The 18,099-nt window shown below is 40.0% G+C and overlaps 1 protein-coding gene across 2 annotated transcripts in view; it reads left to right on the forward strand.

Moving 5' to 3' along the window:
• asic1b (acid-sensing (proton-gated) ion channel 1b) overlaps nucleotides 1–18,099 on the forward strand; it is a 147,296-nt gene that overhangs the window by 103,842 nt on the left and 25,355 nt on the right. The window contains exon 1 of one of the 2 annotated variants that reach the window (XM_027279608.1): nucleotides 319–1,005. The exons of the other annotated variant lie outside the window; for it this stretch is intronic. Coding sequence (XP_027135409.1) covers nucleotides 334–1,005 — 672 coding nt within the window. The 5' untranslated portion in view covers nucleotides 319–333. Of the gene's footprint in view, nucleotides 1–318; nucleotides 1,006–18,099 lie in introns of those variants that run through there. 2 annotated transcript variants of the gene reach the window in all.

Raw genomic sequence — 18,099 nt, forward strand, 5'->3', positions numbered from 1 at the left:
CTTTTCAGCTTGTGCTCTTTGCTTCAGATGATGTTTTGATCTTGTTTGAGACAGTATGTGTTTGATTTGGTCAACTAACTTTAAAGACCTATGTAGTTTGTGGCTAAATTAATACTTTTTTGGTGGTTTTTGTCACCTAATTTCTGAATTTCATGATTTTTTCGACTGATAGTTTGCGTTAGTAGCCAGATGTTAACAAGCTTACCTCCACTTTGCCTCTTGAATGATTTCATCGCTTCGGATTCTGGGCTATTGGATTGTTTCAGAACTGGACTTCTGCTTTAAGGTGGCTATCTTATTTATAAGCATTATTGACTTATTCATCCTGCCATCATGCCGGTCCGGATCATGTGCACCATCTCCTTTTCTGCCGACGACGAGCCCGACAGAGGATATGGTAAGGACGGTTTTGATGATCACTACAAGCGGGTGAAGAAGAGTTACGGAGATGGGGACTCACAGGAATACCTGGACGGATCTAGTCAAGTGGAGGATTACAATGACGAGGAAGAAGACATCGCCGAAGTGGATGACCTGGCTGCTTTCTTCAGCAATTGCTCACTACATGGCGCCAACCACGTGTTTGTGGAGGACAAGAAGTTTGGTATTCGCGAGGGTTTGTGGGGAGTGGTCTTCCTCATGGCCCTGTCTGCTTTCCTGCTCCAGGTAGCTGACAGGGTGATATACTTTCTCCAATATGATCGCATCACCATGCTGGATGAAAAAATGGCCAAAAACATGACATTTCCAGCTGTCACCATATGTAACTACAACTTTATTCGTAAGTCTCAGATGAGCTACAGTGACCTGATTTTCATGGGCCCTCTGCTGGGCTTCGAAGAAGGCATGGCACCAGGGTTTCCGCTTGCCCCAGAGCCAGACCGCCCGCCGGGCTCTCGCTTCAGCCTGGATGAGTTCTACAACCGCACTCGACACCGTATTGAGGACATCCTGCTTGAGTGTAGCTTCAGAGGTAAAGAGTGTGGCACAGAGAACTTCAGAGAGGTAAGTCACATCAAGACCCCAAGGCAAGAAATATGTATATAATGTATATACCCAAAGTAGTCTCAAATGTTTGATCTTTCTGGCAACCGGCAGACTCTAAATTGGAAATCACTAGTGCAAGTTGGCACAATTTATCCAAGAGGTATTTTATATGGTAGATTTGATAGTTTTGATTGATTAGTAATATTGCATGTGGTGCTCTAAAATTAAAATGTGGCCCCAGAGGATGTAGAGAGGAAGATTTCGTCAAGAAGTCCCTTCTGTTTCACTTCACTGTGATGAAATGAGGACATCCACTCAAATCTAATACTAACAACAAAACTATAATGCTGGTATAGGTCCTCACCGATGAGGACTCTGCAGAAAATCACTGATACAGAAGAAATAGTTTATTTATTGCTGTGAGGTAATTTAGGTACTTACAATCCCAAGTCATTGCTGTAAATAAAAATGTTTCTCTAAGTCAGCATGTCTGCTATAATGAAACTCAACTCACTTAAAAAAGAGCAGACATAATAAAAACAGGTCCCATTACTTAAAGTGGCATACTTGGCATACAGCTGTTGTTATTGAATTAAATAAACTCTGAAGGAAAACTTTGTGTTGCCCAAAGGGAACTTAAGGGCATCTTCTTGCTAGACACATTCCCTGAGTTTTTGGTATTTTTGGTTTAGTGTCTGCTGCCCTGTGTTCCCTTGAGTTTGCCCATCAGACAAGCACGTGAGAGGAATACTGGATTACCGAGAAGTGTTGACAGTATCCAGCTATTGGTCTATTGATTCGCTTGACCTTTGCACAGTTATAGATAGTTATATGTGGACTGCTAATGGATGTACTGAGGTTACATGAGCTGCAATTACATCAGTGTGTAAATGTATGTACATGACACACTCTTCCCGTTTGGACTACACAGATAACATGATGCCTTTGTTAATGTACAATTTATTTTCATCATCAATTATTACTGTGTTAGCAATGGCAACATTTGATTAGCAGTACTGGAAGCTGTAGTTACATATGATATGGGTTTCTAGTGCCTAATGAATTAGTTACTCATTGATATGTTGATTGACAGAACAGTAATGTGACTTTTTTGATAATCAGTTCATCTTTGAAATACATTTTAAAGACAAATACCCCAAAAATAACTGATTGTGGCTTCTCGAATGTCAGTATTTGTTTTCTTCTTTAACAGTAAAGTTAATATTAATGTCAGTATTTGTTTTCTTCTTTAACAGTAAAGTTAATATTTTAACAAAAGAGTAATCTATCTATCTATCTATCTATCTATCTATCTATCTATCTATCTAAAAAAAAGTACTTTTATAAAAAACAAAAATGTCATGAACAAACTTCATGAACAAACTTACATCACAAGGAGGATTAAAAGGCACAAGAATATGGCATGACATATTAAAAATTTAAAACCTATTTTAACAGGTAATTCTATAGCGTCTTCACTAAAAGCAGCTCTGTTATCTGAAGTCGAGAGCCAAAACACGGGACTCTGAGTTTGGGAAACGTGATGGGTCAATATGAAATGGAGGTCTTGGATGCAGAAAAGAAGAAGTGAGAGGTAACGTTTACATTACATTAATAAATTAGCTGATGCTGTTATCCAAAGCGACTTACAAAGAGGGAACACTCGTGGTACAGTGTGACAAGGACATGTTAGTGCAGCTGTAAGTACTCTCAAAGAATCAAGTGACAGTTCAGGAACAGGATTAGATTTAGCATTTTGAGCTGTTGGTAGTACTTAGGAGAGGAGTTACTCTCCGAAGAGCTGGGTCTTCAGGAGTTTTGAAGGTAGAGATTGACGCAGGGCGTTCCACCAACAAAGAACAACAGACAAGAAAATGTAAATGGTAAATATAACAAAGAGTATAACAAACCTTTTTATTGCACTAGGTCAGATTCTCAAGTTGAGGGGGAATAACTGAAACCAGAGTCTCTTTATTTACTAAGTACAGTGTGTGCAACCAGGATGAAATTAATAATCCTGCAGTGAAATCGAATCATTGCCGCAGTGACGGCTATGGTATAGGAAAAAAATAACGTGATGAAAAATGTCTTGTAAATTCACAGTCACTGAGGCCATACACTGTAGCAATAGGACTTAATAATCCACAAAAAAGAAAGCAAACTGTTGCTTTGACAGCAGACTATACATCTTACTCAAAATATCTTTAGTCAAGTTTCAGCGCACGTCAGGCAATCAGTATCACAAAATGAAAAAAAGTAGGGTATACAGCCATTGTCCTTCAGGTGAAATAGGGCCAGCTGTCATCCTCTACTGATATGCTTTTTAAAAGACAAAGTACTGTGACTGCAGTGCAGTGTGCCATTTTATTAGCATGTGAGCGAGGCAGTGACCAGGCTTTATTCAATGACAGACGTTACTGCCACGGAGCAGTTTAAAACTCATTCTTGCTTTCATAATGTCTTACTTTGAAATAGATGGGCTGCTCCTTAGACCACGCTCATCTTGCACGCCTCAGTGAAGCTGTGACAGATTATTGCATTTAAATCAGTAGTAACTATGTCCTTATAAACCCAATTATCTTCCAGTAATCGATCAGAAATAATTACAGGTCATAGTGTTAGAATATGTTGTGAGACACTGTTTCCTCCTATTTTCTACACATCACTCATATATTATTGTTGTTTAGTTATACTTTAGCTGTTTTTTTATTAGTAAACTACAAGCAGCATATTTGTTAGTTTAATATCTGATTATACCTGACTGTCTTTGTAGAAACATCGTGTTAAAGATCAGTGCACGCCTGCAGGTTTGTTGCTGCATAATGATAATAAAGACCTGTCTAATACAACTGACACGAAATCATTCCTTTGTCAGCTCTAATAGGACTAATAAGCTGTTGTCAATTTAACTTGAGCCTTTCTGTATAACAGCCTCCCACTGATATAATCAGTGATTGTGCCTCCAGCTAACGCACCGCCTCGCAGCAATTATAAACCAATGGTTTCCTGCTGTTTTGTTGCTAAAGCGAATATAAAAAGAAATGTTCTGCATTACCTTGACCATGTTCAAGAACAGATTTGATAACCAGCTATTCACTGCTTAGAAACAGCTACTTTGGATCTATTTACATGCCTATTGTGTTGTTTGGTGTTAAACTTTAAAAAAAAATAAAAAAAAAAGTTTTTTTAAAGTTTAACACCCTCTTTTTTTGTTTTATTTGTGCAGCTAAAAGTGAGATATTTAAAGTGATTACTATGGTATATATAATGTGTGTTATTATCAAAGATAAAAACATTTCTTTGAATGAAATCTATCTAACCTGCAACGTTTTTCTACCTGTAGTCGGTTCATGCAATGCAACACAGTATGTTTTATCTTCAGTGCACGACAAAGCGGCGCCTATATATCTCAGTGTTCATCATCATTATTATACTCCTAGTATGCCCACTATTGACTAAAGCAACATGAGTAAGCCTATTCCTTTAGAGATGTCAAAGGCCATTCTGAGATATGCCAGTTGGAAAAAAGAAATCGACAGTAACAGGAAAAAGAAAATGTGACTTGAGACCAGCATTAGCCATTCCCCCGTGGTGTGGAGGAAACATTTGATTTTATCTACAGAAAAGACTAACAGTGCACATAATGCATTTCTATTACACTTTCCTTCCGAACTGCAAATCAGTGGTGTAATTTTTTGTTTTATGTGGCAATTAGCAGTGGTCACTAGTCAACTCACCGATCCCTTTAAGTGTGTGTTTATTATATCTGCTAAAGAGCCACTACAGAATAGCTCTTAGACTCTATTGTTGGTGTATAAAGATGTGACTGGAAAGGGAGGTGAGCTGATTGCTTTCTGATTGGGCTGATTGCTGCTTTTTGTCTCTCACGGTCTCTTGGGCTCTCTGTCTCTTACCCCCTTCTTTCTGTGTCGCTCTGTCCACTGTCTTTGTCTGTTTCAGCGTGTCTGTCTGTGTATGTTTGCATGCTGCCATAAAAAGCTCTATCTTAAGGTTGGGTCAATAGTGAAGCTTGGCTAACGCCCTGCAGATAGACGGTTCAGGTTGCAACAATTCTGTCCCAGAGCAGAATGTGAGCCCCCCTCAGAGCAGTGATCCAAATCCCTGCTTCCTGCTCCATCCTCAGCCCATTAGATACAGCTTCCCTTTCTCCTAGGCTCAGCATTGTCAACAGAATCAGCCAGTGGCTCTGGTTACGCCCTTCTCCTGTCTCCCCAAGAGCATCAGTCTGTATACCTCAGGCTCTGGCTCTAACAGATAGACCGATAGGCAGACAGACTGCAAGAGAATATTTTCAGAGAAAGGAAACATTAAACGCCGGAGCTGGCCTTGCAATCTGGCTCTGAGCTGTAAATACTTGTTATGGTTCAGTACTTCTTCAAAGCAGGCGTCGCAAACAGATTGTATCAGAGAAAGTTTAATGTAATTATGTTCAAGCATATGCCATGATAAATTCAGATGTTAGAAAATTATCTTTAAAATAAGGTGCACAGTAGATCATAATGTGTGTACGACTAACAATGAACAAAGACAAACTGAATGCAGCACTGCCAACATCGAGTGTGCTGAACTCAATTTGTTCTTGTCACTTCTGGAGCAACAGTTTGTATACACCTTGTTCAATTAGGCTAATTAAACTGTCACTTCTTCAGATGGGAATTGATTTTTGTGCCACTGTCTTTTTTTTGTGATTTATTTTATTCTCCGAAGGCTTTCTTTGGAGGTTGATCTATGTTTGATTCTTGCTTTCATTAGTTGGTTTGAAGTTAAAATCCATCTGGTGATACTAGCACAACAGCACTCATCTGTCCTGAACAGCAAACACAGTCTAATGTGTTGCTTAAGTTGCTTCTCTTCCCCCCGCTATGTCTGACCCCTGTGTGAGCAAGCTGAACTTAAATAATGGATTTCAAATTTCAGGTTATGGAAATGAGTTTGATTAAACACGTAAAGTATCGGCTCAGTCATAAAGTGGCGATTACAGTCTTTGAGTTTGAAAGAGCTTGCACTGCTGAAATGCCTCCTCCCCTCTGAGAGAGCGACAGCACAGGGCCATTAAATATTTATGGCAATGCTGAAATTCAGATAGCTGTCTGTGACTTTCTCTCAACTTCTCGGCCATTATTAGCTGTTTTCAGATCAGAAGTTCAGAGGTGCCCTCTTTTATGCGTGGCTTTGGTGTATCACAGATACGTTTGTCATAATTCTGAGTGCAGAGCTTGAAAAATATATATTTTATAAAATAGAATATGTGTTTTGGAATTGTGCACTTATATATGTGAATTACATTGTGTCTAATGCATAACATTGAAGGCTTATCTTCTCTTAATCTCCATATAAAACAGTGCAATGATCTACCCGTGACATTCATCTTCTTGTCAAGTCTTTCCAGCAATTCCTTTTGCCTGCCAGCCTGTATAATCCCGCTTTTACTGGCATGCATTTATATCAAACAGTGATCACAAGGGGGCAGTGTTTTACAGTCATCTTCAAACCTTGACTGGCTTCCTTTCATGGAGTTCTTGGCACTGACATTCTGCATGCTGTTCTTTTTTGTTTTTTTGTTTGCAAGAAATCACCCACAAATATACTTAATCCCATCTCTAAAAGGCCCCTTTGATCGCCACCACAGTACAGCATCAGAGCTGCAATGACCGCTTTCAGCTAAAGCTTCATGTAGAAGCAGAAAGCTGGCGGAAACCTCTTTTTTTTTTTTTTAAAGAGGCAACCAACTGTTTTCCTGAGGGATTAAACTCTATTTGTGTGTTGTGGGGATTAAAAAATAAATATTGCAAATCAAACACAGGCTGAGGTTTGTTCAGTATAGACGGCCTTGGCAGAAACCCATCCTTCGCTCGTTCTCTCTTTGCTCTCCATCTCTCTGTGTCTTCTCCTAAGATCCCACACTGTGTCTGTACATGAGGGACTTGAGTCTAGTGAGAAAGAAAGACACTGTGGCACTCTGACACCGTGTCCTACCTCTCTCTATCCAAGTGACGGATCAGTATGTTTTTTTTTCTAATGCAGCCAATTTAATTAAATCTCTCATCAGTCTTCTTTGGCGGCAGGTGACAAGAGGTGCAGAGAGGCACTCTGCTCTCGGCTGAGTCTTGCTACCTCTCTTCAGTCTCATCCAACATTTCATAACACAAATGCTAATTAATCATTAAAGTGGAATAAATGAAGGGATGGAACTTTCACTTTACTGTCAGACTAAGATGAATGTCATCTAATGATGTGAAAATGAGGAATACTTCAGTCTTGTAGGAGCAATTATATATCAATAAGACATATGACAAGTGTCCTATAGAAGGCCAGTGGGCACTTACTGCTAGATAATTAGGCTGATGAGCAGGCCTTAATGGCTTCCTACAGGATTGCCCTCCGTGTACTTTATATCAGAGTTGAAATGAAATGTTTGGCTTCAGATGACAGAATAGATGTCAGAGGAGCTGTAAGGAGAAAGGTGGCGTCCTTTTAAAAGCACTGGACTCTGGCGTAGTGCTCTCTCTCTCTCTCATTATATCTCTCTTTGTGGCACTGTGTGTGTCTTTGCATGCATGATTGTGCCAACCTATAGAGCAGAACCAATTCCTTTATTAGGATAATTATACATTACATTACCATATGTCTGTGCTGGGGGGAAAAAAAAATCTCTTTTTATTGTAGCTCACGAAATTGAATTGAAAGTAGATATTTTAGAAGTGTAGCGTGTTTGTGGTGGGGAGAGGATGCCTAGAGACTGGTATGTGTTTGTGGGCGAACTGCTGCCTCTCTTCTCCAGAGTTTCATAGATGACTGAATCTATTGTGGTCAGCAGGACCCCAGAAACGAGTGGTTCTTTGCAGCAGAGTGAACAACAAGCAGGACACTTTACCTCACCCTACACATGTTTAGGAGAAATAAAGGAAAATGACTGAGACACGGTCTATCGGACTGTATGTGATACATATCTGTGAATTGTTATTGAACATCCGTTCTTTCATGGCTTTCAGTAGATGACTCTCGTAACATCTCTTTAATGAAAATTTTATGTTGATCAGTGATTATACGGATCAGAAGCCATGCCGAACTAAAACCATCGATTCATATATTCTATATATATAAAAGGCTCTTTGGTAACTGAAGCTGCTGATGCCGTCTGTTAACTTTGGAGGGACTTAAATGACGAGTGTATAGGATTTAGTGGCATCTAGCATCTTGCCTTCCTGTTCCAAGCATGAAGGATGAAATTAAATGTGCAAAAGATTGTGAATGAGCATATCTGGAGCCAGTGTTTAGTTTGTCCAGTCTGGGCTACTGTAGAAACAGTTCCATAGGGTGGACCCTGCTGAAAAGGTGATTATACCCTTGTAAAAACAGAGTTATGAATATTATACTCCGTTTCTGCTATATTCTCTAAATAGAGCCCTCTAAATCTGACGTACAGGACCTTTAGAGAATGCACTTATGTATTATTTATTATGTATAATCTTTGAATTTCAACCATAGTTTACAAAAATCTGAATCATACTTTAATGCAGTTTTAAAGTTGGGGTGGAAGAGTGGCGTAGAGTCGAGAATCTGCTCTGTGTCGTACACTAAAATATCAGGTTTTATCTCCTTAGGTGCAAACATCATCCTCTAAAAACATTATTTGAGACTCTGAACACACATCTACTCAGGTCACTGGGAGACACTCTGGATAAAGAGCAATGGCAAAGTGCCTTAAATGTAAATGAGCTCAAAATTGAAAACAAGCCTGCCCCGAGCTTGTTTATGTTAGTTAAAGGTCTATTGATTGAGCCGCCGTTGTTTGATCCGAGAATCTTAGAGGGCTGTTGCCTTTAGGCAAAACTAGAGGAGGGGCTGATTATATTATCCAGCTCCACAACCTAATAAGCGCAGCTGATGCAAATCTTTACACTACTAACGTCCGCATAAGCCGCATACGGTGAAAGAATTACAGACACTAGCAGAGAGGTGTGCCCTCTTTGTTCAAACCCCCATATCCCTGTTCACGTGTTTATATTAGAACATCATTGTCTGGGCAGCTTCAAGCCGGGAGTTATTATGAGGATAAAAGCAGATAAATCATTCCAGCAATTAGCAACCGTGCCTGCTGCACACCTTACACAACCACACACATACGCATTCATTGAAGAGATCAGCCATCATATTGCTCTCCGGAAATGTATCTCCAGAGGGACCATTATAGTGTAGACCAAAATGAAATCAAAATGAAAGATCCATTTAGGTGTTTCCCACCGTGCAGCTGGCTTCGGTCTGTTTCATCCTTTCTGCAGCCTGATATTTCTCTGTGCATGTGTGTGGGTGTTTGTGTGCATGTCTCTTTTCCGAGGTAGTTGTCAACCAGTCAAAATACCATCGACCCTCCTTCGTTAGTACTGCTTTTGCAGCGTTTCTGACATCTACCCAACAAAGTCTAACACACAAACATGCACCTGTTTTCTATCACTTCTTGCTACCAAAGGTTTAACAAGCTGCCAGTTTATTTGGTACAAAACAAAACAGAAGAACAAACACAGAATATGCACATATATAAATTCTAGTGAAGTACTAGTAATAAAAGTACCAGATCCAGGCAAGAAATCGAAGAGGTGCTTTGTTTCATTGTTCTCCCTCTGTCTGAATACTCTGTTTAATAGTAGCAGATAAGCCTGTGATTTCAGACTATCCTTAAGCTGGGTTGAGACTTCAATTAATAGGACAGGACAGATATCGCCTGAGGATCTCACTGGCTTCTCGATCAGACTTATGTTGAATTAAAAATCAAAAGAAAACTCAATATAATATTTTGAGAGGGTAAAACTTTTATGATACAACTTGTCTTTCAGGGATGGGCGAGGTGGTGCTCAAGGCGTGTATTATTTTTAAAGCAACTTTGCATAGAAAAGTTATTTGTTTTTTGTTTCAATTTAGTGCAATACCACTGTCTTAAATATGGCTGGTTGTACATGAGTACTTCTTATGATTACATTACTTATGATCAAATACTAGTAAATCAACAGCTTTGCTCACAGCTAAACATCAAGCAAGTGCAATAAATAATAACAAGACACAGCAGCCAGCTAATATTTCTTACTACGGTTGCATTGCCCACTTGCCCAGCTCAGGTTCTCCTCCCCATCTGCATTCCCCCATGCTCCAGGCATAAAAACCTCAGGCCTGAAAACAAGTTTGTTAACCAGCAGCCCACCTAACAAACTGAGCTAACATTAGCTAACAGCAGCTACAGTACACCACCGTTTACTTTATTGTTTCGCCGAATTAAGTGAAATAGTTTTTGTTGTGTGATTTAGTGCCTTAAAACGTTACATGCTTCTCATGGGTGTTGCAAAAAACATTAGGGATGCAGAGTAGGAATTACAGGCACACCATTCACCTGATTACATGTCAGTGTAGCATCAAATTGATTTGAAATCTCTTATTTTATGGAAGAAAAGTTACACAAAGTTGTCTTCAAAAGCAAATGGGATTGAAAGGATATATATTTACAAAAGGAGAAGGAAACCTTGTTCATACAGTTGCCATTCCAGTTTAATGTTGTTTTGCAAGCGTTCACACTTGTTAAAGTGCAGTTTGTGTGTGTTATGTATGTTTCCATACTTAGGTTTTTGCATGGCTTATGGAAGGGATGGCCATTACCTTGATATCTGAAAAGCCACCCCAAAATTCTTAATTTGAGGTGACTCTTCTGGGATTTTCAAAAGGACTTGAATATAATTTACTTGAACTTTCAAAAGGATATGGATTTTCACTTTATTTCATCAGCATCGTTGGGTTACAGGTTTTAAAAGAATTGTTTAATATTTTAGGAAATCACTCAATGAGCTTTTTTTTTTCCCAAGATTGAGTTGAGAAGATAATTATCAACCAGAGTCTGACTGATCCGTAGGTCAGATACATCTAGAGATACAACTCCTTTTAACATCTGTATGGTAACAATAAATTATGATGCTGTAAATATTACATTAATGTTAGAGGTCATATATAAACAGTGTCACACACACCAAGTTTATGTTTCTCAGTATATCAGTATGTCTGAGATTTAAGTACAGAGCTGGAGCAAGGATGTGTGTAGCATGAAAACAGGTGGAAACAGCTAGCCTTTCTTTCTTCAAGGGTCAAAGAAATGCCTGCTATTTATTCAAGCCATACACAAACAGAAATTTCTAAATAGCAGTTTGGTTGAGTTGATTCAGGTGTAAATCTGGCAACCTCACTATGACAACAGTCCCTCTGCCTGGCCCGCTGTTCACCCTGAAATAAGTCCTTCTATAAGACATTTTGACATTGATATGAATCTACTCATCTCTCTACTCTACTTATTACCAAAAAAGTAAAAGTTACATTATCCCTTAAATCTGTTTTTGGACCTTTCCTAAACAGCCTTGGCCACGGCATTTATACATTTCTTAAATCACTGCTGTGTGTGATGATGACGAGTGCATAATTCTGAGCACCAGCACAGGAAGCTCACCTCCACGACTAATAAAACAAATGGATGGATTTAGTTTTACAAGAAAGATTCATTTGTAAATGTCAAACAGAAAGGGACCATTTATTTCACAAAGGGCCTTTCATTCATTTCTCCCAGAGCGGCAAATAGGAGGCATCAGCCCTGTGGGGACTTGGAGACTGTTTGCTATAGCTAGCGGCCGTACTCTGAAAGTCATTCATCAGAACCATTTCCCCCTTCCCCAAACTCTCCCCAGCCCAGCTGTCACGATGCTGCCAAGATGAATTAGCTGTGTCATCCTGTGTTTCCCTGTGCAGGCAGGGATACTCTTACTGCCCCTTGGGCTGTAAATATAAATCGGCTCCATCCAGCCACAGCACTTATACAGTAAGACTCCTGAATCCATTTTCAGATTAATGCATTGATGTGTCAAACATGGTGGTACCGCCAGACTCAGTCCTTTCACAGCCTGAAAAAAGAGGCTTCTGAGACCACCCCTTCTCCATCCTGGAGCTGGCTTGTGCAAGCTACGGTAATATTGTTGTAGTTCATTTTTTGAAGGGTTTTCTACGTAGCAATAGTTTCCCAAGGCAATGCTACACATGATAGTTTTAAAAAACAGCTCAAAGGCATCACACTGTGCCTGAAACCACGCATACCAACATCTCTAATTTACACTCAATGTTAAATGGGTCAACATGGGCGTTTAAAGACTCATACTAATTTTTATATTTTTAGACTGAGCTCATCCATGTCCAATAGGTTTGTGTTGTCAAAGCAACAATATCTTGTGCCAAAAACATGCACATACACCAAGGCATCCAGACTTAAAAATAAACATTTAAATAATAAAACATAATTGAACATCATATTGAAGCTTCAATAAAAGGCATAGGACTCAATAACTATAGCAATAAACCACAAAACTTTACACTGTTGATCTCATTGTGCAGCGATATTTCAAAGGGGTACTCCAGGCATTTTGCACTTCCATAAAATTGATGGACCCCTAACAGACAGAATAGAGTTTTAGATATAAAGAAAACTGAACAGAAGACATTATACATCTCTCACCACAGAGTACTCTTCATGACAGAGCTGAAAACAGACATCATTATATCAAGAGACATCTTTTCACAATATGTGAATTTAATTATTATACTGCAGTATACTGCGGTATACTGTTATTTATTCACACTTGTTCAGAGCAGCCAGAGGGAATTATTATACTTTTAAAATCCAAGGACGTGTATTACACAGTGGGGTGTTTAGTGATGTTAATAATGTCACAAAATATTTAGCTTTGTATCAGTGTCACTACCTGGAGCTCTCTGCGTTAACAAGCTTGCGATGATCTTCAGAGCCACTACCACTGACTCTCTTTAGTTTTCTTTACAGTAGAGCACCACTTACCTGACGCAGTACTTAATTTAACCTTATAGCTCAGGAGATTGAGATGCTATTGGAAGAGTGGCCTTTGTGACACGTGTCCCTTGCAGCAAATCATGTACACAATTATCCTCAGAATTGTCTCTGTAAATCAGCACCTGCTCCTCTGTCAGCCCCTGCAGCTACAGGACCCCAACTGCTGCTGCTGCACCTCGTGCTTTCACTCCATTTCTCTTCCTTTGCGCTGTCCTTCGTCACCTCCCTCCCTCCCTGCCTCCCTCCTTCCCTCTTTCTTTGTGGATGCTTTGGCGCCAAACATTCCCAGCGGGAGACAGAGAAGAGACAGCAGCAACCAAGAGAAGCAGAGAGAATACGGAGATCACAGAAAGGGAGGAGGAAAGAGGGAGGTGGAGTACTTAACACAGGTGTGTGTGTGTGTGAGGAGGGTTAACTTGAAAAAAAAAGACACTCCATGCGGAATTGGCAGGATGTGGAGAAGTGCATTGTATTTATGCCCTAGACAGTGCGGTTGTACTAGTACTAAGGGTAAACAGAGAGAAGAGAGGTAATGATAGAGGCAGAGTTTGTACAGCTGAGTATATTTAGGAGATAGCGATAAGGAATGGCAGAGGTGCTGGCTGGGCAATGTTGTTCTCCTTGTGTCATGTAGTCGGAGGAGGACTCAACACATGTCAAGGTCCAGGCTAGCCAGCTCCACCCCAGTCTAGACCCAGAATGACAGTTTGATTAACTGTCGGGTACCTCGACATCCCAGGGCTCGAGCACACAAACCTCTGCAGGTCTGACACACAAAGCAATGATGACCCCGAAAGGTTATTGACCCCTCAGCATATGCTCCTGTCAATCCCTTTTTCAGGTAAATTATTGATGAAGAATAACATTTTCATTCTGGTGTCAGTAGCTGTCAGTAGCCAATCCAAAAGATTCCTGAAGATGCCAACCTATAGGCAAAAGAACAATAAAAATCTATCTAATATATAGCGTGCACAACAATATATTATGTTATTCCTACATCTAGTCAACTGTGCATGTGTGCACCTTAAAGCCCTTGAAAAAGAGGCGGAAAAACTAGAGTTAGAGATAGAAGAAGCAATAAATATATGAAAGCAAAAAGTCAAACAAAGCTCTAATAATGAAGGAGACTGTGTAAATGTCAGAACTATCTGGCAGGTTTTTCTGTGAAGTGCTTCAACTTTAAATTTGCACCACACATTTTAAAGTTGGTGGTTTAAAAAAATAATAATAATAATAATAATAGTAAAATAAAATACAGTATGTAATTCTGCCCAGAGCATGGCACGCACTGCATGCTAAAAGGTGTAATCCCAGCTGGCTTTTCTAAAGTGACTGATAAGATATGACGTCAAGTGGCAGCTATTAAATTTCGGTGCTTGTCGGTGCTTAAGCATTCACTGCCTCACTGGCTTCACTGATTGAAAATGAAGTCTTTTCCTCATTTGGAGGGACTGTCAAAGCCAAAAATCCACCCCAAAAAATCACATCTACTGATTACTCTTATTCACATGGGTTCCCGGCGATCGGGCAGCTAATACTCTGTGGTATTTAATAGCCTGCGATGGAAATTCATGCCATCAGTTTGCCAGGGATACTGACATTTGTGGACTGAGAATGTTTACATAATTACATCCCTTTTTGCTTCATTGTGGTGCCGCTGATAGGTCTGAAGGCCAAAATGTGTCCATAAATTCACCCTGCACACTGTCATTGTGTTAATGAAAGTTCCCATCAGCTTTATGTTTAACAGCTTTAGGATTTGTCCCAATAACATCATTGAAATGACTTTGCAAGAGATAGATTGTCACTCGAAAATAAAGATTGGGCTGTGGCTGTATGATTATAGTAATGCTATATGTGCATTACCCTTTAAGGCGACAGTGTTTTGGATGCCTTTCAGCGTTGAAGAAGGCATTTTATAGACTCAAAAGTTCTGCTATGGGAGTATACACAACATTGAAAAATCAATAGTCTTTTAGCCAAAGTCTGCATTTTTCGACCCAGTAATCAAGCAAACTGCTTTTTTTATGGGATTTATTTTTTATTTTTCTTTATTCACTCTTGATCGAATCACTGAAAGGTGTGTTTGAAACATCTTGTCTTCTTTATCTTTTATTTTAAGGGCCAATCAATCAAACAAAACATTTATTTATGTCTCGGATGCTTAGGTATTAATAGACCCGAAGTACGCGCTCAAGGTCCCTTAATGAATATCCCAGTCTGCTTTCATAATAGGTTCATTAGTGAAACTCTAACCGCAGTTTGAGAGCAGCATGCATTTGTTATTCTGTTGTTGTTACACTTGCTGTGGGATTGTATTTCTCTATCATTATCCCTTCACCCAGACGGATTAGCTTGTTACACGGAGCCTCTCCTCTGATATGTCTCTCTCTTGATGAGCTGACTGGGGGAACGTGGTAGAACAAATGCGGTTAAATGCCAAATGTGTCAGGATTCGTCTCTGGTGAATTCTGATGCACCACCCACCCAAGTTTTTTAAATATAGACTACAAATAATATGTTTATGCGTATGTGTTCACCTAAACTTTAGTTAGTCTCCTGTTAGTGCTGCATCGGGAAAAGAAAAAGATTTATTTTCTCTTCCTTCATGTCCCAATCCTGCACTTTTGTACTCACAAGTATGCAACATTCCGTACATGACACGCATTCAATCAAGCACATTTCAATTTCCATGGTACAAGCACTGTGTGTGTGATTGTGGCGTCTCACTGTGAAGCCATCGTGGGCCCAGAGTTGAGCAACCACTCCCCATGACACCCTCACTCGTTAAAACATGAGTAATCACCTTAGTAGGAGACTAGATTGTCCTCAAAAGGGATATTATGACGTGTGTTACAGTATATCACCAGCGAAAGAGGGGAAAGTATGAGTGAGGAGGCTGTATCCCATCTGAGCCCAGATACAGAGAGAGAGATTAAACTGCTGGTGGCTGCCTGATCTCATCTGCTCCTAGTAGTGCTTGACTCTCATATGATGTACACTCTGTGTGTGTGCACTATAATGTGGTGTGTGGGTCGGTGAGGTATCGACTGGACAAAAGAGCAGCCCACTATCCCTAAGAATCGCACCAATGTAGGAAGATGTGAGATCTTTATATACGGTAGCGAGGTGGAAAACTATGAGAGGGTGGTGGATGAAGTTAGTGGACCAAACCTCAGTCTTTAACAACTTCAATAAAGGGGTTCAGTTAACTACTCCTATGGATAAAAGCTGTGATGGGCAGATATTTTAAATGCAAAGCAGTCTTGTCCTGATAGCTAATTTCTCGGTTCATGACAACTGTACTGAGGCTGAAATTTCTATTTAACTCACCCATTAAGGCTTAAAGTTATGCGTAATCAACAGCTAGGCTGCTTTGATTGACAGGTAAGTGCCGTTACAGGTGGCTTGTTTGAGCACCCAGGTTTCATTCAGCCCACCTCAGCTCCATGATCCATGTCTTTGTTAATTTTAAAGTAGTAGAGGCAGGACTACCAAGATGGCAGCGGCTAGAGCCAGCACATTCTGAGCTGGAAACATACAGGTGACATCACGGATACTACGTCCACATTCATACCGTCTATGGTTATAACAAACCTCCAGGTACGGGAGAATTCCCTTATCAGCCCCAGTGCATAATTTAAGTAATGACTAATGTCTCAGTTCAATGAATGCAGTTTTTCTATGCTCAGATGTTAGCAGGTCCCCGACAGACTGTGTGGTAATTTGATTAAATTAAATTACTTTAGAAATATTCAACAAAACAGAAAAACATAAAGCTTTCTAAACTTTGCTACCCACTCAGTTCATACTGTGCCTTGTAGTGCATATTCCCATATAACATTTTAACCAGACACAGTACAGGTGCTTCAGAAAGTTGTAAAACAGAATGAATGTTTGGTTCTAACATTTTGGAGCTGTAGTGAATATACACACAGGGTTAGTTTGAGCTAGTAAGCTAAGCGCACTAGCATTCTTCAATCACAATAGCTCCCACAGCTTCTCCCCATTTCGTCTTTACTGTTCTGTTCACTCCCATCTGGCACTTTGTTCACCTCCATACATCATTTCAGTTCAGTTCAATAAAAAGTTATTGAAGAGGGAAAATAAAGCTCTCCTGGCAGTTAGAAAGCTTGTTAACTTGGACGATAAATTTACACCGTTTATTCTAAAGACCTTTTTTGTACCATTGACAGAACAGAACAGAAACAGTTTTTACATCAACAGAGGAGGTTAAATGGGTCGGCACTCTCAAGATAGCATGCTGTTGGTCACATTTGAGCAGGTTTACTTCACCTGACAAACAAATATTGCAACAATCTGTGGTCTGACCAAGCTTCAAGTGGAAACACTTGCCCTTTTTGCCATGGTTGGTAATCCAGCCTTTCTCCATGTTAGAGGAAAGGCATAAAGTGAAATTATTACCCACAGTATCTATTTTAAACATCGCCATCCAAGCACCATGTTCCTAGATCTAAGCAATTACCCCAAGTTGCAGGAAACCGGATTTATCCTCAAAGAGAGACACAGACGAGACAAGAAACATTGATTCCCTAAGTACACCTCATTCATGCTCTCATTCTCCTCTCATTCAAATCATTTCTTTCTCACCTCTTTTACCTCAGGCACACAGTAAACACACTTTGCCCGAGAGAGAGAGTGAGAATCAGGCCTGCATGGTGTCCAGCTTTCACTCTGGATTGGAACACTGTGTGATGATGACCAACCAAGCATGATCCACCACTTAACCACCGCCCCCAAGAGAGAGAGAGATGGTGTTCGCAAAAACGCTTCGTCAATGGTGCATTCTGCAAGCCTGTTTGAAACAGGTTTCCATCGTCACAGCTATACTGGGGCACCACAAGGTCAAAAAAAACCCATTAAATCTGAGTTAGACTCTTCAGGGCTTCAGATGCTTTAACAATGGGCAACATGATTTGCATGAATTAGCCAGCAGCATCTTGACCTTTTTGTTTTCCTGTTATCACATCACATACTCCACTGACCCACATCAAAGAACTGACAGTCGGGGAATGTCAACCGATTTGCCTGCACCTGAGTGCCACCAAAATGTTAAACACCCGGTGCACGCCTTTGTCTGCAATATTTAAAATTCAGCTGGTGAACAGTAATGAAAGAGGCCACCGTGTCTACAGCATCACCCTTTACAGTGCAGTGTTCAATTTTAAGGAAGAATACAAAGCTAG

The sequence above is a fragment of the Larimichthys crocea genome, chromosome VI (assembly GCF_000972845.2).
Source record: "Larimichthys crocea isolate SSNF chromosome VI, L_crocea_2.0, whole genome shotgun sequence".
Taxonomy (NCBI): Eukaryota; Metazoa; Chordata; class Actinopteri; family Sciaenidae; genus Larimichthys; species Larimichthys crocea.